Genomic DNA, 27976 nt, shown 5'->3' on the forward strand with positions numbered 1-27976 from the left:
CACGCATCCATTTGATGGCCTTATCACCGATAGCTTCCACCTTTGGCGTGTTGGGTAAACTGCGGCAGCCACAAGCATCAGCATCGATATGCTGATGTTGTTGTGGTTGTTGTTCTATGGATGACTTTTGACGTTGGCGTGGTCGTTGTTGCTCACCGACTGACAATTGCGAAAAGTGCTGTTGTTGTTTATCCTCTTCCTGCACTTTATCTTCGTGGTTTGCTTGCTGCGTGTCGGCATCGTCGGTCTCTGCATTAACAGGTCACATGTCACCGCTGCTGGCCCATCGTATGTCGTCCGCCTCATGTGTTAGATAACGTGTGCCCACCTGACCCTCCAAATTGCGCAAGTCTCGATAGGTTTGCTTGTCTTGCAGCCAATAGTGCTGTAGACTTTTGTCGACCGTGTAGCGCTTACGCTGCTTAACCTGCAGCAGATTGTTGATGAGATCGATGGCTGAGAGGTTAACAAAGAATTAATATGTACACGTGAGAGGTGCTATTTGAGATCTCTGTCTGCTTACCGTTAGAGGAGATCTCCTTCCAGGGATTTGGTGGATACATGAATGCGGCATTTTGGATCTGATCATTTATGTCCTCCTCCTCATTGAAGGGGAACGTGCCGCTCAAACTGACATAAATTATAACGCCAACACTCCACATATCCAGTGAGCGGTTGTAGCCCTTGTTGCGTAACACCTCAGGCGCTGTTAAAATATCGAAAAACTCAATTTTTGCACGAAAACTAACAGAGATAACACGAGTAAGTCATTTGTTACTCACCTAAGTAGGCTGGTGTACCCACAACTGAGCGCCTAAATGATTTCTCACCAATAATTCTGGCATAACCGAAATCACACAGCTTGACTTGTGGAAATTCGGCGTCGGAGGAGAGCAAGACATTTTCCGGCTTCAAGTCACAATGCACAATATTTTTGCTATGCAAGTGCTTTAGCGCTATGAGTATCTGTGTAATAAGGAATTTCGTTACTCGTTCACTGAGCCGTCCGCGCTCGTGTGACAGAATCATCTCCAACATATCACCCTTAAGCTTTTCCATCACGACAAATATGCGTTCAGGCGTCTCGAACATGCGCTCCAAATTCACAACACCACAATGTGAAATGTTCTGCAAGAAAAAAAAAAATCGTTATTATTCTAATATACATATTTAACAGAAAGCACTAAAAGACGTAAATATGTTCAAAAATGAGAGGCAAGTTCTTTTAAAACCGACTTTCGGTAATTTCGGAATGATTAGATGTTAAAACTCCGACCGAAACGACCAGGACTCCACACCATTAGGCAGTCAGAATTTAATAAAAGTGAACAGTTATGCAAAATCTTGCTCTCTTTCGCACTCATCTTGGCATGAAAGTTTAAGACAAACATTATGCCTACTTAAAACATAACAAAAGTGTTGATTTTCTTAACTAACCTGCAATATGGCAACCTCGTTTTTGAGTTGTGCTTCCTGCTTGGTGGGAAACCGCAACTTATCAATCACTTTAATGGCCACTTCGCGTTTGGTTTTTTTGTGAACACCTCCGTAAACAACACCGAATTGACCCGAACCAAGCACTTCATCCGGGAATATTTGATACAGCTGTCCCATATCCTGGACGTTTTCCTCAGACTCGCAGCATTCTGTGGACAAACCAAGCTAAATCTTGTAGTAAATGCATAAAAGCTCTTTTCTAAGCGGCTGCACTTACGTGTATTTGTTACGTGCATATAGGCCTGTCTGATGATTGTCTCCCAGCTCTTGGCAATATCGGAGCCGATTCCGCTGTCTGACGGTGGCAGTCTTACCGCTTGCTCTTCACGTATGCCCACCAATGGATCTTGGCCCACATAATAGCTGATCGTAGCGGTCTTAAGTTCGAAGCAATAGTTGTTGTCTACGCGCAAATCACGATTTGTGTCTATACCTTGGATTTCCGAGAGCGGTATGTCTTTGTGATATTTACTACCCTGTTCCGAGAGGAATAGCGTCAGTGTTAGCGTCTTCGAATCCAAGCGCCAATAGTGTCGTTTCACTGTTTTGTCCAAGCTGGTATAGTGAACCAGCCAACCCTCTTTGATGGCTTGGCCGCCACGTTTCTTTGTGTGCTTCACAGATTGTACAATACGCATTAAAGGTATATTGGCACTGGGCGATGACGATGAGCTCGATTGCTCCGATTGGCCATCAATTGATTGACCTTCGCCGGCGCTACGTCCATCCGTACTACCGACCAGCCCATTAACCAGTTCCGGTGGCGAATTGTGTGCATTCGTTGTGGTCTTTGGCACCCCAGTACGTGCGGATTTTGCTCCAGCAGTCGCTGTGCCATACCTTTGAACCGTGCTACCCATATAGCCACCGCTAGCACTTGGCGACAGATTGTCTTCGAAATCACTGTCATCGAACTCTTCGCGAAAGAAGTTGTCACCCGCTTTCGTTGCATGGCCATGTGTGGGTGTGTTGTCCGCATAATCATTGGTTTGTAACTGTCGCTCTCCGGTACAGTCGTGTGGCACTTTGTCTAAACACTTCTTATGCGCATTGTATTGACAATCCTTACATTGCAGACCTTGCTTAAACAGACCCTTCAGCAGTTTCTTGCAGTATTGACACACGGTCGGTATGCCATATGTGTGCACCATGAAGGTGTGCGGAATGCGTATTTTCTCGGCGTAAGCGAACGTGGGTGTGTACATGGAAATGTTGGCGCCGAGGCAATGATTGCTGCCGTGGGTGCCATTACGGCTACTTGAGGACGGAGAGCGACTGTGACTGCGATAATGCGGAACACTCTAAAGATACAACAAAAGTGTTGAGAAATAAACGAATCAAAGTAAATTAGAACAAAGAAGATCTTGGCTTTTAAACTTCACTAAGTGATCTGGCGTAGAGTATTTACAATTGCAAAAATAAAACGATAAATCAAAAGGCAACAAATAAATTGAATGTTTATATCTTTATTGAGTTTTTTGCAAAGTTTGTATAAAATGTCTTTATTTATATTATATATGTAATATTGAATAATAAAAAGTATAAAATAATTATTTGTATAAATCTTTTGTAAATGCTCTAAACCAGATCGCAGTAGCGTAAACGACATCTTTCTCGTGATATGTTATAGCTATGAGAGAGAGAGTATTCGATCGTATTCTAAACTACCCCACACCAACTAGAAACTAAGAGTATATATTAAATTACAAATTAAACCATTTTTACAATGTTAACGGGAATGTTTTCAAGGCTTTCAATTTGATAATTAGTTTAGTCTTTAAGTGTTGTTCTACTAAGCTTTCGACTGCTTTCTGTATTTCTCTACTAGTGCTCTGAGCTAACAGTCTAATTCTTAATTATATCGCTCATCAGATCTGACATTCGCTTTACCAGTGAGCTGCCGCCATCGCTTCGCGCCTGGTCTTCGTTCGAGATTAGCGATTGTGTTGAGCCACCCGAAGGACTGCGTGGCGGCTGTAGGGCCGACGAACGTCTCGAGGTGGAATCATTCGGGCGACTGCAATTGTTAGGTATTTTCACCACACAGCGTTTATGGTAGTTTTGGCCGCAACCTGTTGATCGGGAGAAATTTGTATAATGAAAGTTGTTCTGTATTTTCTATAAAAACAAGAAGCTCACCATCACATTTCAGTCCTTGGCGCACCAAGCCGAACAACATTTCTCCACAGAAATCACAAAATGTTGGCGCTTTGTACGAATGTACATTGAGCGTGTGTGGCTTTAGCGTTGGCATTTCCGATGTGGGATACAAAATGGCTGTGTGAGTTAGGAAAAGGACACATGACAATCAATCGTTCATTTCGCAAAAGCTGAAACTTTTAATCTATTCAAATAACTGTACTTACGGTTGGCTGTCAGTACAATTTCTACCAAAGTCTCGTCGACCACTTCCGAAGCCGAGTTGATAATGTGCAGGACATTTGGACTGTTGTAGTCATGACGGAAGAGTAGTACACGCTCTGGCAAATGTGTCAAACCACTGTCGGGTATCTGAAAAATAGAAATGATGATGATAAGATTGAGTGAGAAATGTTAAATGCACTTGTGTAGGTACGGTCTAGCCGAATAAAAGATATTTTAGGAAGGAATGCGACGAGAAAACCGAATTTTTGGACGAAACATATTACATGTAGCGTAATTTATTATATTGATATGTTCCGCAGTTTACAGATAAGTTCGGTAAAAACTTAATTCCATTAGGACCACGTATCAGGTATGCAGTCCACCGGAAATATGGAGAAAAAAACACTTTCCCAAATAATTTTGAAGAATGATGCCATGCTGACAAAGTTTTACCAGCTATAAATCCGGGTTCGTTCTGTTCCGTATATACATACATATATTGTTGTTATAACGGTTATCTAGTCCCCATTAATGTGGTTCAGATAAATTGTTTGTGTTCATCCATCGGTAGGCTCAGGAAACGTGCTGTAGCGAGAGGGGTGTCAGAATCATGCGGGAGCTCGTTACATGCTGTTATATGTTTGATATGGCGGAGTCGATTTTGAATAAGTAGGAGTTTAACTTGCTACAGTATCCAGAACGGACCTGCGCAATTGTTAATCTCGATTCTAGCGTCAACTCGAGATCGTCGTCTGCAATGGGTATTGCTTTGACTCCAAGTACACCATTCCCTGAGAGGGTAATGTGTTATGGCTGCACTCTGAAGGTGTTTATGGCTAAACTGTGAATGGCGATCAGTGCAAGTCTGGCCGGCATATTGTCTTATGTCGTCGACGTAGTTAAGGAAGGAACTCTTGATGTTCCTAGGAGGCTTCAATCAGTCGAAAACATCCCAGTAGAAACTGCTTAGCATCAAGAAGTAATTAAGTACTACAGTAGTATATACATATGAATAGCGTTAACAAATTGAGAGTATTACGGAGCCCAGTGACTCCATTTGCAGCCCTTCAATCACCATAACCCATTATTAATAAGGGTCCTACGCAATGCTCTATTTCACCTAAATTATCATCATATATGTAGGTCGTCTAAATACTTGATACCAATCAAGATGTGTGCATTTATGACCCGTCCATTTATCAGTTATAATAATTTTCCACTGGAACTTACGTGTAAATAAATAAGCCTTCCCATTCGAACAACATTACGAGTCCATCATCATGTGACATTGCTACAAAAATCCCCATGTCATTTCTAATTATGATATTACTTTGATGATATGCAATATTCAGACCGCATTCCACCTTTATCCGAATCGAAATTAATATTAAAAGCGAATGCTACTCCTACACACACGTCCCAACATGCACTGCTAATTTTAATATCATACTTTTGTATATACTATACCATATATTATATAATATGTATGATCAGACTCAAATATAATATTGTGTGTGTGTGTGTGTTGAATAAAACCGAGTACTATATCCCCCGTCATAAATAATTGAATGTGTAGCAAATCGAATTAAATACATTGTGGAAAGGTCGGCTGCGTATTGCGAAAGTCAGTGGTGGCGAAATGTTTATGGACGTCTGGCAAATATGCTGTAATAAAATTAGTGCGTGGCAATTAATGTGCGGAATAGAGGGCGCCGTCCAGAAGGGCTTGTTAGCCTGCTTGGCATGTGACGGAGGAAAGACGGTCGTGCATGGGACAGCTATTTTCCTATAGAGATTATATTGTGATCTATGTATGTATGTACATAGAGGATTTGTTCGGAAAGTAGTAGGTCTGATTTCCTTCCGCCGCGACTGGACTTCGGAGGGTGCGTGTACCGACTACCTAATGAACGAACGGAGGGTCAGTTGTCTCCGAGCCCCTGAAGAGTCAGGTTAAACATTTTCGCGCAACATGTTTTTGTCAGTGGTGCAAGCCTAAAATGTAGCGTTCACGCGATTACATTCTGTGTGAAATTGGGTAAATCTACGACAGAGACATTTGATATGATCAAGCAGATTTACCCAGATGTTGCTTTAGCAAGGAGTGGTGTCTTTCGGTAGCACCAGGCCTTTTGAACACGACGTTCATTGTCTTTTTTGACATATAAACATCGTCGACCATGAATTTGTTGTTCCCCTACAAACCGTCAACGCCTAGTTTTACGTGGAAGGCTTCAATATACTCAAACGAAAGATCAATCGAGTCCGACAAGACATCGCAGCCGATTGAAAGTAGCACCACGACAACGCCTCGGCTCACACCAGCTTAACATTTGTGCATCCATACGAAGTCTGATATATGTAAAAGCTGAGCTGAGGGATTCAAGTAATTTTCAAATTCTAAATTACTTGTGAAAATATTGCATTTAATTCTTAAGACTTGTAATTTATAGGTCACAGAGAATATATGTACATATACACGCATATATACAATGCATACTCGCAAAAGCACACAGAGAACGTACAAAATATTTCTGTAAATATTTTATGTTCCTACGTGTTCGATTTATGGCAGTACATAAATATAGCGCCAGCATGGGGAGATGAACACTCGTGTTGCGAAATTTATTTGCCACTCATAAACTTTATATACGAAGCTATGAAATATTTATGCTGCAACTGAGCTCCTCGAAAATTAAATGCGTTGTCAAATGCTGTTTCATCATCTTTTCAAGCACAAATGATGACTTTGAGACAAGTCAGGAGGTAAAGCGAAAAATAATGGAGTATAAAAAGTGTGAAAATTAAAAATGTGCACATGCACACATGTACATTAAGAAGATAAGATAGGGCTTATCCTCATCTGCGCTCATGGCATTCAGCAATAACTTAATGAGTTTAATTAGAAAATTACGATTAATATTAATAATCTATCAACAAAACTCTAAGGACTTCAGTTTGCCGCCACGCACATTCCTCAACATTCACTCGTACACACAAACACATGTGCGAGTGGAAGTAGCAATTTCAATCTAGATGTGGTTTTTGCGAAAAGCCAGATCGTTAACTTTATGCAAATTTAAACTCGGCACAAAATTACATGCTAAGTGTAGCCCAAGTAACGAACTCACCTTTGTATTGATAAATTCACATGCTAAGTCCTTAAGTGACTTCAGCGTCAAACTGCTGGCGGCCACAGAAACAGCATCGCGCAAGCTGCCAAATTGAAAGAGGAAAGTCACCTCGGGGCCCTCCATAATAACGGGCACTCCAGCGCCCGCCCCAGCACCGACACCAAAACCACTACCGCCGGCAACGAAATTGGGGGCGTTATTGTGGTTGTTGGTGCTATTGAAGTGTTGTCTGTAGTGCGCCAGTGCAACTGTGAATACTTTTCCTGTGGCAGAACAATAATGTAGAAACTGAGATTAGCCTGATGCCTCGGCTCGACTGATAAATGTACTTCCTCTGTCCCTCCGTTTCTTTGTACTTGTGTCGGTGTGTAAGTAAATGATTTTTCTTCTATGGGTGGGCCTGTTGCTTAGCAAGTCTTTTTGGGTATATAACCGTTCAGTAAGACCGCTTTAAGTGGCTAAGTGGATGGCTTGTTTCAATGAATGACCCAAATAAAGAACTGTATTGGACTGGACTGGTCGTTGTCTGTTGGAAGATAATGCTTTGGCGGCGGCTCCACTTCCCTCAAGTTAGGTTGGTTAGTGCTGCTTATATATTTTGCCGTTGTTTACGGTTGCTTTCCAAATATTTACTTCGCTTGGTTTATGAATTTCCCTAAAAGAAAAGAAATAAACCGTATTTTCATATTAGTTACGCCGTTAAATGGTGTAGGGGGTGGAATGGTGTAGAGAGTGATGAATTTTGCCACATATGTATGTACATGAGTATTTGTGGTTACGGATATAATGAGTTATGAAATTATTTTTCTTGGTCAGTATGCTGATACATGTTATGAAACTATAATTCACTTTAAATGTATAGTTCCGAGATGAAATCCGGGTGAGAGTTTGCCTGTCCGTGCAAGCTGTAACTTGAGTAAAAACAAGAAAAACCGTTAACTTCCTCTGCACCGAAGCTAATATACTCTCATATGTAGGTGCATTTCTGTTAGTAACTATGTGCTTAGTTTGTTTGGAATCTATATGCTATAGTAATCCGATCTGAAAATTTTTTTTTCGGAGATTATATTGCTACCTTAAGCAGTAATCCAATGCAAATTTCGTGTTTTCCTTACAAGAACTTGATTCCGATCGTTCAGTTTGTATGTTCCGACAAATGAGCAGCTTCTTGAAGAGAAAATAACGTTTGCCAAATTTTAAAACGATATCTGATGAGGGACTAGTTCGTATATTGTTTGTCAAAAAAGTCTTGCGGTATTTTCGCTAGTTGGCGCTGAGAGCGCGTAGTTCTAGTTTTATTCGTCGCATCGGGTCATGCTATACCTTTTTGGAAAGCTCATTTCATACGCTCACACGTGTTTGATTGATTGTCGTTTCTTTTAAGTCATTCGTGAGTTATAGCGTCGCAAACATGGAGTAGTTTGCGGCATATTTTACAGTACTACTGCGATAAAGGCAAAAATGCATCTCAAGCCGCCAATAAAATTTGTGCAGTTTATGGACCCAATACAGTTTCCACTTCCCCCGCACAACGATGGCTTCAACGTTTCGTTCTGGTGTAGAGGTGATCGAAGATGCGTCGCGCTCCGGAAGGCCTGCGATAAAGTCGCTGAATTGGTCGAAAGAGACCGGCATAGTAGCAGCCGTAGCATCGGTCAAGAGCTGAGCAGGAGTCATCAAAAAAAAGTTATGAACAATTGAAAACTCAATAAAAATACCGCAAGCCTTCTTTGACAACCTATTATACAGATAGACAGACAGCTCGGCAAGCTGATCATTTATATATACACTTTATGGGGTCTCCGTCGCTTTCTTCTGGGTGTTACAAACCTCGTGACAAACTTAATATTCCCAGTTCAGGGTATAACAAGATATCCTATGGGGACATGAATGCCCTATATACATACATATATTATTTGTAGGATGTTATCATTAGGCCCTTGAGAAGTAAAGTCCTCTACCGACGAACCAAACTTTACAAGTCCATTATTATTCCCGTCCTGCTATTTGGCTCAAAGGCATGGACGATGATGACATCTGATGAGACAGCGTTACGAGTTTTCGAGCGAAAGGTTCTGCAGAAGATTTATGGTTCTCTGTGCATTGGCAACGGCAAATGTCGGTGTTGATGGAACGATGAGCTGTTCGAGAAATGCGACGACGTTGACATAGTTCAGGGAATTAACAGACAGCGGCTACGCTGGCTAGGTCATGCCGTCCAAACGGACGAAAATACTCTAGCTCTGAGATTATTCGACGCAGTAACCGCCAGGTAAGAGGAAGAAGTGGAAGACTGGCACCCCGTTGGAAAGACCAGGTAGAGAAGGACCTGGCTACAATTCGAATCTCCAATTGAAGGAGCGGAAAGAAGGACGATTGGCGCGCTGTTGTAGCCGAGTTTACAACCGATTTCGTAGATGGGCGAAATCAGACTAAAACTTTCCACTTTCCAGTAAACAAACCAAAAACTATTCAATGTAACCCGATAAAACTTTGCACAAATACAGCCCTCAAGCTATTTCATCTAATGGCCAAAAATAGTTGTCTCAAAAATGAGTTGAATCTGATAATAGCCTCCATATTTCTAGTATAAAGATTCTCAAACGGATGTGTGGGTATCGGCCAATGAGCCAGTTTAATAAAAGGTTTTTCCAACACGTATGTGTTAGTATTTGTTGTTGTTGTTGTAGCGGCTGAATTGTTTACCGTTCCTATGATATTCGGGTCTACGTAACCGGAATCAGATTTTTATCCGGCCAAGTACTGTCAACTCGGTATAATTCTGCCGATACAACCACAACAACAATAATTTCACCGGCATTGATCCTTTCAAGTTACAAGAGTATAAAATCTTCGGTTGCACCCGAACTTAATTCTTACTTGTTAAATATTTTTACATGAACTGAAATTCCTGTGCTTTACCCAACGAAATATCTTTAATTTAATTCAATAGTTTGCCATTAATCCTTTTGGCTGTTGAATACCCGAAGCTAATTAACAACTTACAGAAATTCTCAATCTAAATCATTAGCTGATATAAACGATTTTGATGCGAACTAGTTGGTTTGGCAAATTGCAATACATACACTCATATGTGTATGTTGTATGTATGTAGATACATATGTATGTATTTAAGTATCTTTAAGCTAGCGTTTATTGATCATATTCTCTTGCCATACTCTCGTTGCTATTCAAAAATTACGACAAACGAATAAAACAGGTATATTCCAATCTCCGGCTTGATGACTAAGTCACTGGTAGCCGGTATACAATATGAATACCAATGTGTTACTCTTACACATATGCAAACAATGAATGTACATTTATTTTTATTTATGCTCGACTTATATACATATGATATAAAGTAACTACGTATACCCCATATGTAATTCCGTCTTCGAAAATTCTCAGTTTTTCTTTCAACGACTGCGCATATTTCAGTTATTGATCTACTATAAATCTCAGACCGCTCCCTGGCGAATATTTCTTTAATCACAGAACTTCAGTTATAATTAAATAAACGCAGGTTTTCATAGATATGTAGACATGTCTGTGTACATAAGTTAGTTGTGGGCGAAAGTAAAAAACTATCTCTCCGAACTTTCTCGCTTCTTCTCTACAATTCCACAGCAACCTCTTCTCCATTAATTCCACAGCAACTTTATTCACGAGTTGGACGAAAGAGTACACACTGTATCTTAATATAATAGTCGACGTTAAAATAACGACTGTCAGTGGCCCTAATATTCTGGATACTGTGGCAGGTTCAACCCTTACTTATACAGAATATCCGCGCATACCAAATATATGTCCACTTTTGCATGCCCAACAAACCTTATTCATCTAACACTCTTCTCCCAATGGTGCGATCCCGTCAAAAAAGCATGTTTCCTGGTCCTACCGTTAAATGGCTTCGTTGACAACTAACTCGAATCTTACACCCAAACAGGGCTAAGTTAACCACTACAACAACAACAGGGACGATCAAAATCAAGTCCTTGTGTGACAAAACTTTTTATTTGATATCTTCACCAAATTTACCATGAATATTGTCCAAGCCAAAGCTAAAGCTGCGATATAAACTGGCCGATCAAATTTAAGTTTTTCTTGGAGTCTTTTATATTTATAAAGGGCATTATAGCTTCCGTGCAACAGAACTTAACGTTTTTTCTTGTTTTACGTAATTTTGTATTTCAAATTTTATAAATGGAAAAATGTTCTAAACCAAGGATCGGTTTTAGAGTAATTAATGAATTATTTCACAATTATTTAAATTTTAGAAAAATTAGGGCATTACAGGAAGGGTGCAATCTGCAATTATATGTTTATCCTTACGATGTCTGTGTTTAAATTAAAAAAGTATTTAAATAATAAATCTGTTGTATTTATTAATTTTTACAAATAATAATGGAGGTACATTTATTTTAATTAGCCGTATAAATTAAACTCTTTATTTTAGGAAACATTTTATTAAAAAATTTAAATAATTCGTACATTAACGTCGGGAATATATTACTTGGGCTGGTTGTTCCTGGATGGACTATTTGAATCATTATCATTTGGAATTTGATTTTCTTTGCCATTGTTCATTCTACTAATAAAATTCTTTTCGATAAGATTACTCCGCATTGAATTAGTTCTGCGTATATTGCTTGCGTTCTTAGGAGGGGTATTTAGAAATACACCTTCGAATATTGTTTCGAGGCTATTACAGCGGCTTAGGCTTTCTCTTCTTTCTTCATTATCAGCTGGTGGACTTATCAATGCGTTGATTTCGTGGAGAGCAACAAAATCCGCATTTTGGCATGCAATAGGCGTAGAATCATCATCTACCTGCGGCAGTCGCGTTGGTGTTTGTAAATCTTCTGCGTTGGTATCTATAGGTGAAGGAGTACGGCCAAGCGGTGATATAAGCCTGATTTCAAATGCTGGAAGCTCATCATCGATTAGAAGTGCATTTAAATCTCGCTCAATTGATAACGAAAATGACAGATCACCTTCACTTGACAATGAGGATTGAGAACACTGAAGGCGGGAAGTATTTATATCGGATGAAGATAACTCCATGCTTTTATCATTTGACCTTGCATCACTTTCCGTGAGAGATTTTCTTATCATTTCAACTTTTACTTCTGTAAATATTTATAAAGTGATTTATCAGCAGATCTCCACAGGATTAAAAAAACAAATACTTTGAAATTGAAATGTAGAACTGTCAAATATAACTCTTTCGTTGTCACTGTATGATTACAGTGTTGCCATACCCACTGAATTCAAGTCTCTTTGAGTTAAGTACTCGTTCATATGTAAGTACATTGGTTGCGGCAATTCTCACTTTGATAGCGAACTGCCGACTAGAAAAGACTAAAGAAAAAATTGCTCATGCCCGCTGTGTTACAGTCCTTTTATTATTTTGAAATTATTTCAAAGGAATTTTTGGAATGTAATAAGCAAACATGAGGAATAAGGATACAAAATTAGCATATGAAGAATACCGCATATATGAAGTGTACAGAATTTTGATAAAAGTATGTGAACAGGAATGGCAAAAACTTGCCCGTTTAGATATCAATTGTTCCATTTAAGTCGTGGAGCCTGTTGATGATGAAGTTAAAACAGCTGATCACATAGTGGAGAATTTGAAATTATTCATTAAATGATATCCAAATGTAAATATATCATTATATTACATTATTAACTTCGTGCAACATTTTCAAAAATTTTAAACTGCATCCATGACGGCGATATCTTGAAACTATTATTGGTTAAGGCTGTCAATTTAAATAAATTTTGACCAGTAGTTTGTGTTGAAAGCAAGTTCTTGATCGTTTAACTGCAGTGTTAAGGTGACAATTTCCTTCTAACATGGCGCTACCGGTAATTCCCATATTTGACATAAGCATTCACACAGTAAACACTGTACATTGTAAAATTTTAAAGTTTATGTGCTTTGTTTACAGTGCTTAGCACTAATAATGAAAATAATAATATTGAAAAAGGAGGAAAAAACTTACATTTTCCAAATTTCTTTTGAAATCTGACGGGAAAATACTTCGTTTTGTATTTGCAGCATATGCCATATAGGGGTATTAACGGCCATACCAAGTGTGAAATAAAAAAAACAATTGATTTATTCATATTCCCTTTAAATAAAACCAACTAAGGGCGATTTTTTCAATGTCTGGTTACTATTACCCTTAACCGCTAGCTTTACTTGACATAACCGTTTTCACCAAGTTGTGGTTAACTTACCTACAGATAGTTTGATTTGATTATTGTGAATGCTTGGAGGAACGATTTGACATAAATTGCATTGTGAACACACAAAAGTGTTGATTCGTCACGAGCCATGTCTGTATGTGCATGTTCAGACGAGGACTATTTTTGCCCCGCAAAACAGCCGTAAAAGTAAAAAGGGACGAAAATTTTGAGAACAATTTATATAATATTTTTAATTTAAATTCCCAAAAATCCCTGTTATATCAGATTTGTCTCTTAATCTGAACATAAGCAATTACTTCACTCGTCATATCACCCTCAGGTAAGGTGTCTACAAATCGGTAATTAATATAAAATCATATTGAAACATGGAAGGTAATGTAAACTCCTTTGAAAAGAAAATAACAGGCATTTCTTCAATCCTTTGTGAGAAAACCTTTTATACATACATCCTCATTTTAAAGTTTTATATGTATCAACGAAACTACCCTTCATTAAGCTCCTCTCTATAAAAGTGTGTGGTATTACCACCGAGTGCCATTTAACCACTAAATCGACCTTGGCTTCAGAGCACTTGTGACCCGCGTTCAAACGTTCAAACCAAAATGAATAGGCAATGTCGTTCACGGCACCAAAGTCAACACACAAAAGAATGCCCTAAATAAGGCAGTTAACAGCATACCACACAAAGTAATTTAACTGGAAAAGTACAAAGAAAATAAAAAACATAAAATTGCTAAGCGGACAGTGCGCTAGACCATGAAACGGGCGGTTGAAGAGCCGAGCCGAGCAGCCGCACTGAGAAGAACCAACAAAGAGCAAACCAAATGTAAGTAAACCAAAAAAATTATCACAAACAGCTTTCTAAATTTTTAAGTAGGTGTATCGATGGATAATGCGAGATTGTTGCTGTATCTGTTGTGGTTGCTGGCGGTGACTGCTCTTGAAAGGTGAAACCAGAGCAACGAGACGCGCTGTGCTTGTAATTAAGCAGACAGTGCTTGAGTGTAAGTGCGGGGCTCAGTTTTCAATTGAATCACAGCTTTCCAGCCGCAAAGCAGAGCAAGAGTTTGGCGCTGTGGCTTTCCGTTTGCGGATATAAAGCGCACGAACTGATCGGCTGCTACTCTTAAGGGCAAAAGTTATACAATACGCGAAAGGTTTCAGACTCCTCACACATACTTTATGTATGGATCAACTTGCTAGCGCTGCAAAAGGGCGCACTGTTGACAGAAGCAGCAATTGAAATACCTTCTAGTGTTGCGTACAATGTTTCTCCGTGTCTGCGATGCTTCTCATTCGCATTCTGGTGTCCACATTTGGCGTCTGGTGACTTAATGTGAAAGGCAAAAAATGTCAGCCAACTTATGAACTGTGAAAAATTCGCACATAAATAGCGAAAAGTTGAGTGAAAAGAAGAGAAGTTCAAGCGAAAACTTACAAAAAACAATATATTATACAAATACAATAAAGTTGGAGCAAAGAATTTTACATATACTATAAGTTAGATGTTAGATGTTAGAGATGGCGAGTTTTACGCCATAAAATTGAGCAGGACTAAAACAAAAAAGAGCAAATTACATACTCACATAAAAGGATATTTTATATGTATATCCAAATAGGACGAGATGAAGTCGATTTTTACTAAGCAATATTAAATCATACTATATATCAATAATCTTTGTATGCTTAGGGACAGAATAAAGAAGAATAGGATGCCCAGGAACAAGGTGAACCAAACTCTATGACCAACAAATCTTTTCCTTCTATTAGCAAGTTCTTTCTGGATATTCTTCTTAGATAGTGCTTCGAGCCAATATTAACAATGTATTATATTTATAAGAAAGCAAGACAGTAAGCGACAAGGCGACTTCCTAAGGCGCGACTTCGTCAATCTGCTGCTGTAACAAATAATTCAAGCTGCAGAACTTAATCGAGCAGGTACAATCTTCTATAAGAGTGTTCAGCTGCTGACGTACACCGATGTTTTTGATATCATTGGTCTTAACATCCGCGCCGTTAGTTCTGTTTTCTAGAGACTGGATGAGGTAACGAAGGTAATGGGTCTGGCAGTGAATGAGGGAAAGAGGAAACATCTCCTGTCTTGTCTCCGAACAAAACTCTCGTCGCACTCACGTCTTGGCTAACACGTCACTGCTGACAGTCATATCTTCGAAGTTATAGATAATTTCGTTTATTATGGAACCAGCATTAACATCAAAAACAACGTCAGTCTCGAAATCAAATGCCGTATAACTCTTGCCAACAGGTGCTATTTCGTACAAGTCACTGATCATCCCCAACCTGTTATGCGAGTTGACCGCGGCGAATATCGCTTTTAATGGAACGGAGATTTGCACGAGATATAAGACGACATGATATAGTTCAGCGAATTAAAAGACCGCGGCTACAGTGGCTAGGTCATGTCGTCCTAATGGACGAAAGTACTCTAGCTCTGAAAGTATTCGACGCAGTAGCCTCCGGGGGAAGGAAGTCCTCCATCGCATTGAAGAAGGACCTGGCTTCGCTTGGAAACTCCAATTCGTGCCCCATTGCGAAAAGAAGAAACAACTGGTGCGCTGTTGTTAACTCGGCTATCTGCGCCTTGACCTCACAATTGCCTAAATCGAGTGACAAACACATCTGCCAATTGATTTGTTCGAATATAAAGATGTATTGAATGGAAATGGAATTAAAAAGTTTTATTTGTCGACAGTTTAAGAAATTTGATTTTTTAAGAAATTTGAGTCACTTTAAAATATTCGTACTGCTTGTATTTTATTCAACGCTGTCCTAGTGGGTATGTTTTAAGATTCGTATCTAACCTTACAACAGCACTTTTCAGCACTTACAATTTTAACGACAGATTCTGAGCGCCAATAAAACGCTTAGCATGAGACAATAGCAATTGTTGTTAGCCGAATCGATTTAAATATATTGGCAGTGGCAAGCAGCTAAATTTTTTACGAGTACGCGGGGTTGGAGGAGCAGCGGTTTGGTCAGCAGACAAGCCAGCTGAATCTACTGGTAATTGCTCATTACTTACGTGCAATTGTTGTTGTGTTGCAGTCATTAAACGATGGATGGTCTTTCAAATGGATGAGTGTTGTCGTTTTTGTGGGTGCTGTTGTTGTTGGTGTTTTGGCCACGGTGAGCAGGCTCTAAAGCGATAAAGCGCTTGTTACCACCATTACAGATGCTGTTATCGCCGATTCTAACTGTTGTTCGCAATTGTTGTTGATGTTGTTGTTATTGCTCTCCTTTTCTTTTGCTTAGCATTACTTAGTTGCTTGCACTTAGTTTTTGTCTTTGAGCCACTGGCTATATGTAACGACCTGTGCGTGGCAGAATGGCTATAACTAACGGTGCTTTTTTGATAATTCTGCTGCTCTTGGCCTTTTACTTTTTTAATCTTTGTTTCTCTTTTTTGTTGTACTGTTCACTTTTCTCATTAAAACTACCGTTAAAGCACTTATTATTGGCCCGATGTAAATATTTACATTATATTCCTGGCGTTGGTTGCGATAAGTGCCGTTGGTAGCTGGCCGTGGCGTCTACAAGTGCATTCAAACACTGCAATGGCTGAGAATGCGCACACAAACACTTTCAATAGACGACACAAAAAATCCATATACATACATACGTGTAATATATATGAATCTATACGTGTGTATTTTATGGCTTGTGCAAGTATGTGTGCTGGAACGCTTTAATGCACAGTTATTTTCACAACTTTCTCGCTCTTCGAGGTTTTCACTTTATTTGTCACTTTATTTTTCACTCCGAATTTTCATCAGAATTTTTATGTTTTTAGCAAAGGCAGCGCTTTAATGGAACAAATTTAATAACTGCCCGACATGTGCTTTGAAATATTAAATGCCTCAACTCCCAAGCGCAGAATAAGCAACGTCGGGTAATAGAAGCAGTGTTAAGCCAAGTTAAGTACAAAGGCGACCGCTCAGCTCAGTTCACGACGTACGAATGTATGACGAGCGCCTGGCTGCTTGGCTAGAAGTTTGCGCCAGCAGTCAACACCAATACGCGCTTAGATTGGTAAGCCGATGTGGCTGATGTATGCACATGAGAGAACCGGCCAAGGCGAGTTAAGAAAGCAAAACAAATAGCGAGACACAAACTCACAGCTTGAAAACTCGTTTTACCACAAATTAAAACATGAAAAACAAAGAAAAAAATAACATAAAGTATCGAAGACAACTAGTTGGTGTGGAAGCAAAATATGAGCGCGAAGCAGCAGAAGCTGAAAGCGAGACACTGAAATCATACAATATATTGTATTTATTGTAGTGTCCGCATGTGATATTGCCTACTGTTATGTGTAAGATTTTGAAATTTTCAGATCAGATTGGTCTAACATTCAGGAAAGCTTTAGCTAAATACTTGGTGAAGGGCAGTAAAATAAAAGAAAAAAAATATACGAAAATTCAGTCATTGATTTATCGCAGTTCTATTTTGGATTTTGTGGAGCGTTTGAGCACTGAGGCTATTCTTATATCTAAAGTTAAAGGAAATTTTTATTTTAATTTTAGAATTGTGGTTGAAACAGAACTCATTGTACGAGATATGTTAGCCATGTTTCAGCACTACCAAAACTAACCATTCTTCTACCAGAGAAAAGCCCTTAATTTAGCGCATTTATATAAGTTAGAACTTGGCAATAAAAACTTTGTGCTGCCAGCTTTCGCGACGAAGCTTTATACCTCCGTTAATTGTTTTTAAGCAAAATGTGGGTATGTGTGTAGGTATATTGGCCATATTCGTATGTTAAGCCAACGAAAGTTCATATGTATTCAGTGAGGTGCCCATCCACACTTACGCTGCACATACATAAATACAGGGGTTGTGCGGAAAGCAATAGCACTTGGTCGATTTAAAAAATTTGCTGATTCAATGAAATTACAATGACAGCGCTGCATCGACGCAGAAGGAAGATTTCCAAGAATTGAAGGCGTTACGGAAACCATTCTCCGGAATAGCCCTGAGAGCCGAGGTGCTTGGATCGCCTCTGTAGTCTCAAAATGTTTGCCTTTCATCCGCCTTTTAAGGCAAGGAAACAAAAAAGTCCGGGGGGCACATCTGGGCTGTAGGGCGGCTGCGGTAGCGTTGGTATATCAATCTTGGTTAGTTACACAAGAAAGGCGGTGTGAGCCGTGGTGTTGCCGTGGTTCAACTTCCAATCGGCTGCGATGTCTTGTCGGACCCGATTGACCCGTCGTTTGAGTCTCTTGCGAACTTCCACGTAAAACTTGGCGTTGACGGTTTGTCCAGGAGGAACAAATTTATGGTGGACGATGCCTTTGCCTCAAAAAAGGCAATTAGCATCGTTTTCACTTTGGATTTGTTCATTTTTTCGGTCTTCATCAGTGACCTCTTCTCGGCTTTCCAAAAAGATCTGGTGACACCCAAACACACCACTTCTAGCTAAAGCAACATCTGGGCAAGTCTGCTTGATCATATCAAACGTCTCTGTTGCAGATTTACCGTCGCGCGAAAATGCTTGTCCTGACTCGAAAGGGCTCGGAAAAAACTGACCAGCCGCTCGTTTGTTAGCTAGGATCACCCTGTATCGAATCCAGCCGGTGCTCGCACGCTCCGAAGTATAGTCGCGGCGGAACAAAATCAGTTCTCTTACTTTCCGGACAAACCCTGTATATAAAAACACACATATACATACATATGTACATATGTATGCATTTGAGCATATTCTTTGTAGCAGTTTGGCAGGGAAGTGAAACGGGTGATTTGCAATGACGCCAACAAAAATTCCTTCAAGCATTTGCTACTTGTGGCTTTCGTTTGGCATTGCATTCATTACCGCCGTTAACTCGCTTTCATGCTCAGCTTGCGTACGCTCGTAGGCAAGCGTGTGTGCAGCAGAATTTAAGCATTTGCTAAGTCGTTGTTAGATGTAAATTAAACCGCAATTCTGTCGGTTTCACATAACTTTGTTGCCTGGTCTACCGGTCGGCTGCCGCGCCGTACGCACACTCACACGCTATGACTATATATGTACTTATGTATGTGTATGTGTGCGTTGTTTCAACTCTCTTCCGCTCTTGGCTACTGCCACTGTGCTCTTCTGCTAACTCAGTTAGTTGTGCCATAGTTGCAAGCTATAAACGGCGGCATGAGCAGAGTTGCCAACGTCGCAAAATGAAAACTTACCGCTAAGTTTGAAAATGTGTTTTTTGCTTGCTGTTATTTGTGATTGAATGAGACAACAAACGCATTTTACTAAAATATAAAGATCCTAGCAATTTGCCTCCTGCTGCGCTACGAAACCGACAACAAATTGTTTACTTGCTTGTGATGTCTTCTCCCGTTGGCTTCGACGAGACAAGTGGTGAATGCAATTGTTCGCTGAAGCCCATTGAGAGCATGATTGGAACAAATAACGGCATAAATTGTGCGATATAAAAATAAATTTCAATCATGTTCGGAATACAAAAGAATTTCTGTTTTGCATGCAAATATTGAGAATTAATTTTTATCAATAAACTACTGATTTAATAGCTTTGTAGTATTCATTAAGCTATTACAAATACAATGTTGTCTTGCACTAAAAGTTCCATTAAGGGACAATACTAATATTTCTTCAATGTGGACATAACACAATTCAAAAGGGGTAAGGAAAGGAGGAAAGCTTATAATCGCAATCAACAGAGAAATTAAGATTTAAAATAAGCTGCGGATTATGGCTTGAGCTTGAAGGAGGCAGGGTGTTGGTGCGATATGTAATATGAATAAGCTCTTTACTTTACTCCAGGGTTAAGCTACAGTAAATTTTATTAGTTTGAAGACATATTAAGCAACAGTAAGTCCCGTTGGTTTGAAGACTAACACTTCTTCTGGAAATCATAATTTGAAAAAAGACAACGATAAAGATCTGGCCCAAATATGGTAAAGCAAGAAAAGAGAACCTGCTAAATAGGCTTAAGTAATATTATTGAAATTCAAAGCAAAAACTGAAAATGGAGAAAAGGTGGATTTGATCTACTCCAACTGTTGTCGGTGTTAAGAACTCACGGAGAAAATGGTACTGTTTAATTTGAAGCAAATATATTGTTTACTAGATATGCAAATATAACCGAGTTGACAATAACGCGCCAGTAGCTTCTTCTTTAAGCGGTTGGTACCACGTGCAGCTAAGTCCCTTTCCATCTGATCTTTCAAACGCCGCTGGGCACTGCTGCGAATACAAATAATTGAATACAAAGATTGTGTGCTCTCCACGATCAGGACAACACGACCTAGCTAGCGTACTCATATTCTCTTGATATGCTGAAGTATATGAATGTCGCCGTATATCTCGAACAGCTCATCTTTTCTCTCGAAAAGAAATGAAGGGGCGTATAGACTTTGGTCTTTATTTGTCGAGAAAGGACTTTACTCTTCAATTGCCTACTCAGTCTAAAGCAGTACCTGTTGGGAAAAGTTATTTTGCGTTGGATTTCAAGGCTGACGTTGTTTGTGGTGTTAATGCTGCTTCCAAAATTAACGAAATTATCTACGACTTCAAAGTTGTGATTGGTAGTTGGTTTGATAACAATAGATATTTCGTCTTGGCTCTACGAGTATATTCAGCTCTGATTGCAGAAGTCTTATGTTGAGGGGTCTGAAACCTCGCCAGTATCGAACGGTTTGGAGAGATGTTTTCGATCACAAGAGAGCTCCTGAAGTTGCTTAACAGAATACACAAATTATTTAGATGTATTCATGAAAAATTAGCAATCTTAGCCGAAATTGTAGCTTTGATGCCAACTGTATTACTTGGATTTCGAACTAAATGGAATAAGTTTCGCATAGGCCTGAGTCACTGCGCTATGGAGATAATAAATTTATATCTTTCATGTCAATAAATAAAATGTTCATATATAAATAACAAATTTTAGTTAAGGCTGCAGTGGGAGCAGCTATTTATACGTGACCCTGCTCTGATGCGCCGAGTATAGTTGAATTGAAAGCTTATGCATGTGATGTAGGAAAAAAAGTTAAGGGAGCCTGCGTTGGAAATAGTTTGAAAGAGTGTACACAAGCGAGTAGCTGTAAATAGTTTTGTGTGGAGGGTCCTGCGAGTGCCAAAGGTCAATAGCGAGCCAAGGATTTGCTGCGGATTAAACGACAGTAGGCGTCGGCGTGATATTACATAGCGTATGAAAGTGCGGCTACCTTTAGAGGTATGATACCTGGTTAGCAGAATAGTTGTATTTCTTCTTTATTTGATTTGCACAGTGAGGCAGTTACGCGGAGAAATATTTAGAAATGTAATGGATTATAACCTTTAATGTCAGATAAATATTTATACACTGAACAGGGTAGAGCTTGTAACACCCAGAAGGACCTTATAAAGAATATATCAGTCTGTTTAGTCATGTTCGTCTGTCCATATATATATACGAATTAGTCCATCAAATTTTCAGATATCGATCTAAAATTTTGAACACGTATTTATATATTCAAAAAGTTGCAAATCGGTCAGAATTGTCAACATCGGACAACTATCAAATTTAGCCGCCTTAGAACCTGTTGGATCAAAATTACGTCCTTGTGTGTAAAATGTTTCATTAGACTAGAAATCTTCACGGAAATTGGCTTGCATTATTGTCGCAGCCATTGCAACAATCACCGAACATATTGTTGAAATCAGTCCACTATAGGATATGCATAGCTGCCATACAATTGGATTTATCGAAACCGAGATACAGATCTTCATAAAAGAAGATCTTAGATTAAGCAACCTTAATTCGGCTTCAAACAACGTGGCTAGAAAAAACTAGCAACTCCGTTGGATGCAAACCGTTGGTCTGTTACGTGTTCAGCGTTGGTGTCTTGGCAAATTTGTCTGCAATGTAGCTGAATTCATTAAATTTTTTGTATAAGTTCATATAGTGCCCTCGAACTTTTCCGAGTAAGGAAATCGAACTCCATATATAATAGAATTACCTCTCGCTATAGTGCTGTAAACAGAAAATACGGCACGTACGTTCCCACTTGCAACATAACTCAATTGAAACGTATTCCTTCTTATCCTTCTAAAATATTTGAGCCATTTGCAGCGCTATATCACACGATTGCTCCTTGCATATTAAATGCGCAGCACAACAAAAGCGACAATAGCGACGGTGACATCGAACGAGGTCATTAGTTGAACCTACGTAAACAAGTAGAAGTGTCTTAGTAGAAAGGCGTCCCTCTACTCCACACTAAGCGCATTGCTTCGAGACCTTCGAACAGAGCGAGTGCTGAAAGGAATGTCAGCCGTTGGCATTGCGCGTGGTTAGACATACACACTTATATATACATACACATATACATATGTATGTATATACAGTTTGTGGGCGCCTGGTTTCACTTCACTTATGCTCTTATTTCCACTTTACTGTCTTTACTTTTGGATCGTTACTTTGCGCCGCAACGCTATGTGTTACACGCTGCTTCTATTTCCATGCAGTTCTGGTCTTATTTTGTTTTGTTTGCACTCACGCTCGTATTTTTATTGACGCACTCACATTCGCAGGCACTGCTGCGTGCCACCGTTCGATCAGGAAGCTTTACATTAAGTATACGCCACGCCAGTCCGTGAAGTGACAAAATTTGCACACACACACACGCACATACATACATGTGGATCTTATCTATTTGCTTTGGTTTTAGCAGCGTTATCGATTGTTATTGTTGCTGTTGTTGCTGCGGTTCTTTCTGTTGTCATATCTGCTTACTTGTTGTTATCGCCAGCGTTTCGCTATTTTATTCGAATCTATGCACATTAGTCGTCTTCATACTCAAACACTCGCTGACACTCACACATATGCATGCATGTATGTATGTATGTGATCGCTTTTATTGCGCTTTTGGTTGTGTTTGTGTGTTTGTTATTTTTGCGATTAGTTTAATGCTTTCACATTTGGTGTTAAGCTTCTTTTTGTTGTCATAGTTGCCATTAGTGCCATTCGGTGCTTTGTACACTCTCATAAAAATTTTCAGTAAATAAATAAAATAGATATGCATATGCATGTATGTATGTGTGCCTATACATGTAAATAATATAGATATGTTGGCTCATCTATGTATGTGTGTAAGTCCAAGTATTGCGTATAAATGAGCAGAAGTCATTTGAAGTAATAATAACGTACTTTTAATGATAATCGTGGGCAGAGCCGCCCTTCACAATTTATTTGCCATCAAAATTCGCGCTAAATTTCAATTGACATATCTTTAGCAGATTATGTATATATTGTAAAATACTAAATATTGAAATAAATCATGAAAAATCCTAATAAAACGTTTGAGTTGAGTTTCAGCATCAATTCAATCCACTAAACAATCATATTTGGTTGAGCCCACTGTGCCGCACACTGTTGTACGCTCACTTAGTAGTTAGTCAGTCCGCTCACACGCTGATAATTCGAAAATCATTTACAAATAAGCAGATAGATGAATGGATGATGCACATTCCCTGCATACATATCTACACTGGTTGTGTAAGTGTGTTTGTGCACTTAGCGGAGCGGTTCACGGCTTAGCACAGTCCCCACAAGCATGTACATATATTCCAATCGTCGTGCAAACCACACGCGCAAACAGCGCCATACACAACCAGCACATTTGCATACACACATAACTACATACATCTGATAATATTCCAAAATCCATCGTATTTGGTGCGCGTATATTCGCTGCGTAAAACTTTGCGTAATTTACATTTGGAAGACTGCGTGTGGCGCGGCGCAGCTTATATCAGCGTGGCGCTAGTGGTGATTTCAACTTAGACGCAGCAAACGCAGTTTATTGACTGTTTTATTTATTAATATTAAATTAGTTTGCGCTATTTTATTATTCAGTGCTATCAGGGGTCAGACCTTTTGAAGCTGCTGACGGCATGGTAATCCATCAATAATGGGTCGAGGTGCGTAAAGTAAGCGAATACTTTTGAATATATTCCTACATTGAACTGCTATTAGACTCCATTTACCCAAAAAGGTGCAATAGGTTTCATGCTCTTAACCGAGCTTACTATAAAGTATTGCATTAATTTTACATTGGAGCATTAACATTAGCATGGCAATTTATCCTTGAAAGCGCAAATGTATAAAAACCTTCAGTTGATATCAACAGTTCTCGGAAGCGTTGTTCCCAAAGGACCATATGTAGTGCCGCCCTCTTACTGTCTAAACATTTTCTATCTTCCCAAAGGCAAGTATGGCGCTTTAACTCACTAATCCGCTATAACGGTTTATGTTTATAAATTTTCATTCGCAAGCATATGCATATTCACATGAACTTATTTGCATACAAAATAAAGTTTATATGTAATTAAGCAGAATACTGGCTGGCAGACTTTATTCACTTGTAGAGCGTGTAGAGTCACAAGTGTGTGTTCCAGTCACGCGATTGTATTTGCCCAGCTCTGCAAATTCGTGCATATATGTGGATATAGAATATATGGACCTTGCAGGAAATTTTTGTGGTCACTGTGGCATTAGCCTTAGCTACAAATTCAACAAAGGCAAGACAAAGTTTAATATCCGGTTGCATCGCAACTTTACAAATAAAAAAAAGTTTTACGACAAACAAGCAGCTTGGAGAGAAAACGAAGGGGGCAAAATTTCAGATCGACTTAGCTCGTCACGCTGATCTTATATATTGCTCCAAGTAGAGTTACTTTTTTCAAAGGCAGACACTTTTTTGACAGATAAAGCATGAGTTATGTGAAGCTGTCCTGTCATTTGTCAGAAAAATATAACCATAGCTGACAGTGTACATGAAGACTGGGAGCCGTTCGAAGCAACTCGGACTGACTTATGGGACGACTTGGCGCATTAGACGTCGAGATTTCAAATCGCTTCACTCTATGAGCTCTTAAAAGTTCCAAGAAGATCCGACATTTTCGCACCAAATTTTGTTTAGCGATGAGGCCCATTTTTGGCTCAATGGGTATTTCAACAAGCGAAATTGCCGCAATTGGGAGAAAGAGTAACCAGAAGAGATTCGAGAGCTGCCATTTCATCCGGAAAAAACAACGGCTTTGTGTTTTTTTGTGTGCCAGTGAAATCATCGGTCCATATTTCTTCAAACGAAATGCCATGATAACTGATTATTTGATGCCTAAAATTGGAGCTCTGTGAGCAGATAAATGCACGTGTTGGGTCTATCGATTGGCCACGAAGATCGTGTGATATCACACCGTTAGTCTTTTTCCCGGGGGAATATGTAAAGTCTAAATTCCATGCATTCAATCCCGTTTCAATTCGGGCTTTGGAGCAAAACATCATGCGTGTCATTCACCAGTTACCAGTTGAAATGCTCGAACGAATCATCGTAAATTGGACTCAACGAATGGACCATCTGAGCCGTGGCCGCGACCTACATTTGAAAGATATAATCTTCGAACGATAAATTACAAAGAACGTTCTTTCGAATGAAAATAAACCTCAAAATGTATCACCCCTTATGTATACTTTATAGAATCACTGATGTTTCTTGCTGGGTGCTACAAATTCCGTGGCAAACTTAATGTACCCTCTTCAGGGAATAAAACACAATTCATCAGAAATCAGTTTTCAAAAGTATTGGTAGTTTTCAATTAAAATCTATATGAAAATGAAATAAATATGCTTTAGAACTTTTCGTAAAATATAAACATGTGTATGTGTATATGCCATAAACTCCTTTAAAAAATAATATTACGATTATTGGCGATTTCGAAACTTTTTGGTTAGATGAAGATTGGGAAATTAGGCCTCTTACTGTTGGGTCGTGGCCAACGAAGCATTTAGCCGCTTCTGTTTATTTGTTTAGCTAAATTTTATTAGTTTGATTGTTTTGGTCTTGGTTTTTTACTTGTTTCCCAAAAACAGAATATTTAATTCATTTAATCCATTATTCGTAGGAAGTGTTGGTGATTAAATAGTAAATAAACGGCACATCGCGTCAAATATTTACTGTAAAGTTTCAGAAATGTAAGCAATTAAGTGTGTGTGTGTGTTTATGTATACATCTGTATATGTATACATATGTGTGTGGCTAAGAATGTGCACACAAAAGGTGAAAATGAATTCACTTCATTGCGCCAAGTCGTTAGGTAATTCTCCAGCGCAAACATCTCTAAGATGCCTCTGCCAAGACACTTGGCTTCGCCAGCTGCGCATTATTGTAAATAACTCACTAATTTGTTGTACATTAACACGCTACATTATATTTTTTTTGTTGGCACAACACTTTTTCGCTGCGACGAGCATTAATTAATATAATTTACTTGTCTAATTGAAGTTTGCTTTAATTACAGTGAACGCATACAGCCCGATAGTGGGGCTTATCAGATGCGGTACACACGCGGTGAGGAAAACACATCAATAGTAAATAAAATTTAATAAATAGCACACGTTTTAGAAGTCACTGTTTCAAGCTCACTTTGCTATTTTCGCCAAATTCGTCTCGGCTTGCACACGTTCGCACGTTTATTCGTTCGCCGGAATACTAAATTCACGATTTCGATTCAATCTCAAGTCCAAATTCACTTCGACTTCGCTATAGCAGACACACACGTACACACATAAGAATATTAGAAACGTTTGTATGTATTTCCGTGTGCTTGCAGAACGCGCTAGCCGCCAACCCAGCTGGCTGGCTCAACAGCACTTCGCCGTCTCAAAACGCTAAGCGCAGAGAGACCGCACAAAGTGGCAGAACGTACGCGCACTACCCCTCCGCTCTCTTCGCCACCCCGTGGGTCCGATTTGTGAACAGCAACAACTTATTTGATCTGGCAGGAATACTGCCAACAAAAGCAATTGCAGACCACAATTGTTGGCGCTTGGCACTTGAATGGCAGGCTCATACGCTCCATCAGCTCTCATTTGCTCATTTACGCAAAGTGTGCAGACATACCCGCCACCATTCAACGCGGAACAATGCTGGGGATGCATGACGCTCAGTAAAGCTCATTTCGAACACTCCTACAAATTCGTTCTTTCTCGTTCAACCCTGCTCACAACCCCGTCCGTGTCAGGCGCTTCGTTCTTCATATAAACCCGCTCGTTTCCTTGCCGCTTGCGCACTTTACCTTCACTTCAATTATGTGTGCCACCGGCGGCGCTACTGACGTCGTCGCCACCACTTGCTGATTCTAATCATATGCACCAGTCTGCCAGCTTAATTAGCGGCCTGTTACCTGTTTGTTTATTCTCTCTGCATTCTCATTTATGATGAGTGCGGAGCTTTTGCCCATTTCGTTGTTGTGTGTTTGTTTATTTTGAATGCTGTGAGAGCATTTCCATATTTTCCCTGCCATTTGCATGAAAATCAAAACAAAAAACATTTTTCTCTTCGTATTTGAAAACTTTAATATTTCTTTGTAAAACATTTGCCTAGGAGCTATTCTAGAATTTTAGTTTTGGCAGCAGTAAGCCGTTTTATGTGGTCACCAATTGTAGCTGTGTTCCTAATAATTTGGTCAAATCTGTCAAAAGCTTAAACGTAGAGCTTTCAGCAGTACCAATGCCGGATTACGGGTAGCTGCCTTGAGTAACTCTCTGAAGGGATACCGTTCAAGTTTGTGAATGAAATATTAAGGATATGTGTTGCCAACTACGTGGGTAATTTTAAAGTTAGACAATCTTCTTAATAATGATGACTGTTTTCTAAAGCATTATATATCTTTATATATAAGAGAAAGTTTTGTTAGTTACACCATTTAGCTTAGAAACAGGGTAAGGACATAGGGTATCTTTTATCTCTTTATGTCA

At 39.4% G+C, this 27976-nt stretch overlaps 2 protein-coding genes across 3 annotated transcripts; both read right to left on the reverse strand.

Annotated features, from left to right (window-relative positions):
• Window positions 1-236: 236 nt before the first annotated feature.
• Window positions 237-26876, reverse strand: LOC108972979 (serine/threonine-protein kinase D3-like). Of its 2 annotated transcripts, XM_018939944.1 has the most exons (11): window positions 26643-26876; window positions 16261-16796; window positions 6993-7650; window positions 3864-4008; window positions 3637-3774; window positions 3388-3569; window positions 1715-2798; window positions 1438-1646; window positions 783-1128; window positions 524-706; window positions 237-456 (listed from the first exon to the last, which is right to left on the reverse strand). In XM_018939944.1, exons 3-11 carry the CDS (start codon window positions 7116-7118, stop codon window positions 263-265), a joined length of 2607 nt encoding a protein of 868 aa, XP_018795489.1. In that variant the 5' UTR covers window positions 7119-7650; window positions 16261-16796; window positions 26643-26876; the 3' UTR covers window positions 237-262. The 2 variants fall into 2 exon arrangements, with proteins under 2 accessions (XP_018795489.1, XP_018795500.1); XM_018939955.1 differs by lacking the exon at window positions 16261-16796.
• On the reverse strand, window positions 11358-12395 carry LOC108972985. Its single transcript, XM_018939968.1, has 2 exons — window positions 12188-12395; window positions 11358-12127 (listed from the first exon to the last, which is right to left on the reverse strand). The coding sequence occupies exon 2, from the start codon at window positions 12111-12113 to the stop codon at window positions 11508-11510; it is 606 nt and encodes a 201-aa protein (XP_018795513.1). The 5' UTR covers window positions 12114-12127; window positions 12188-12395; the 3' UTR covers window positions 11358-11507.
• Window positions 26877-27976: the final 1100 nt, after the last annotated feature.

This window comes from Bactrocera latifrons, unplaced genomic scaffold (genome assembly GCF_001853355.1).
Source record: "Bactrocera latifrons isolate USDA-ARS-PBARC rearing strain unplaced genomic scaffold, ASM185335v1 scaffold_11, whole genome shotgun sequence".
In the NCBI taxonomy this organism is placed as follows: Eukaryota; Metazoa; Arthropoda; class Insecta; order Diptera; family Tephritidae; genus Bactrocera; species Bactrocera latifrons.

Coding starts and splice junctions, on each gene's coding strand:
- LOC108972979 (XM_018939955.1), bottom strand. CDS start 7,118: ATGGAGGGCCCCGAGGTGACTTTCCTCTTTCAATTTGGCAGCTTGCGC. Junction 3,570..3,636: donor CCAAGGACTGAAATGTGATG/GTGAGCTTCTTG, acceptor CCCGATCAACAG/GTTGCGGCCAAAACTACCAT. Junction 1,129..1,437: donor ACGAGGTTGCCATATTGCAG/GTTAGTTAAGAA, acceptor TTTTTCTTGCAG/AACATTTCACATTGTGGTGT.
- LOC108972985 (XM_018939968.1), bottom strand. CDS start 12,113: ATGATAAGAAAATCTCTCACGGAAAGTGATGCAAGGTCAAATGATAAA.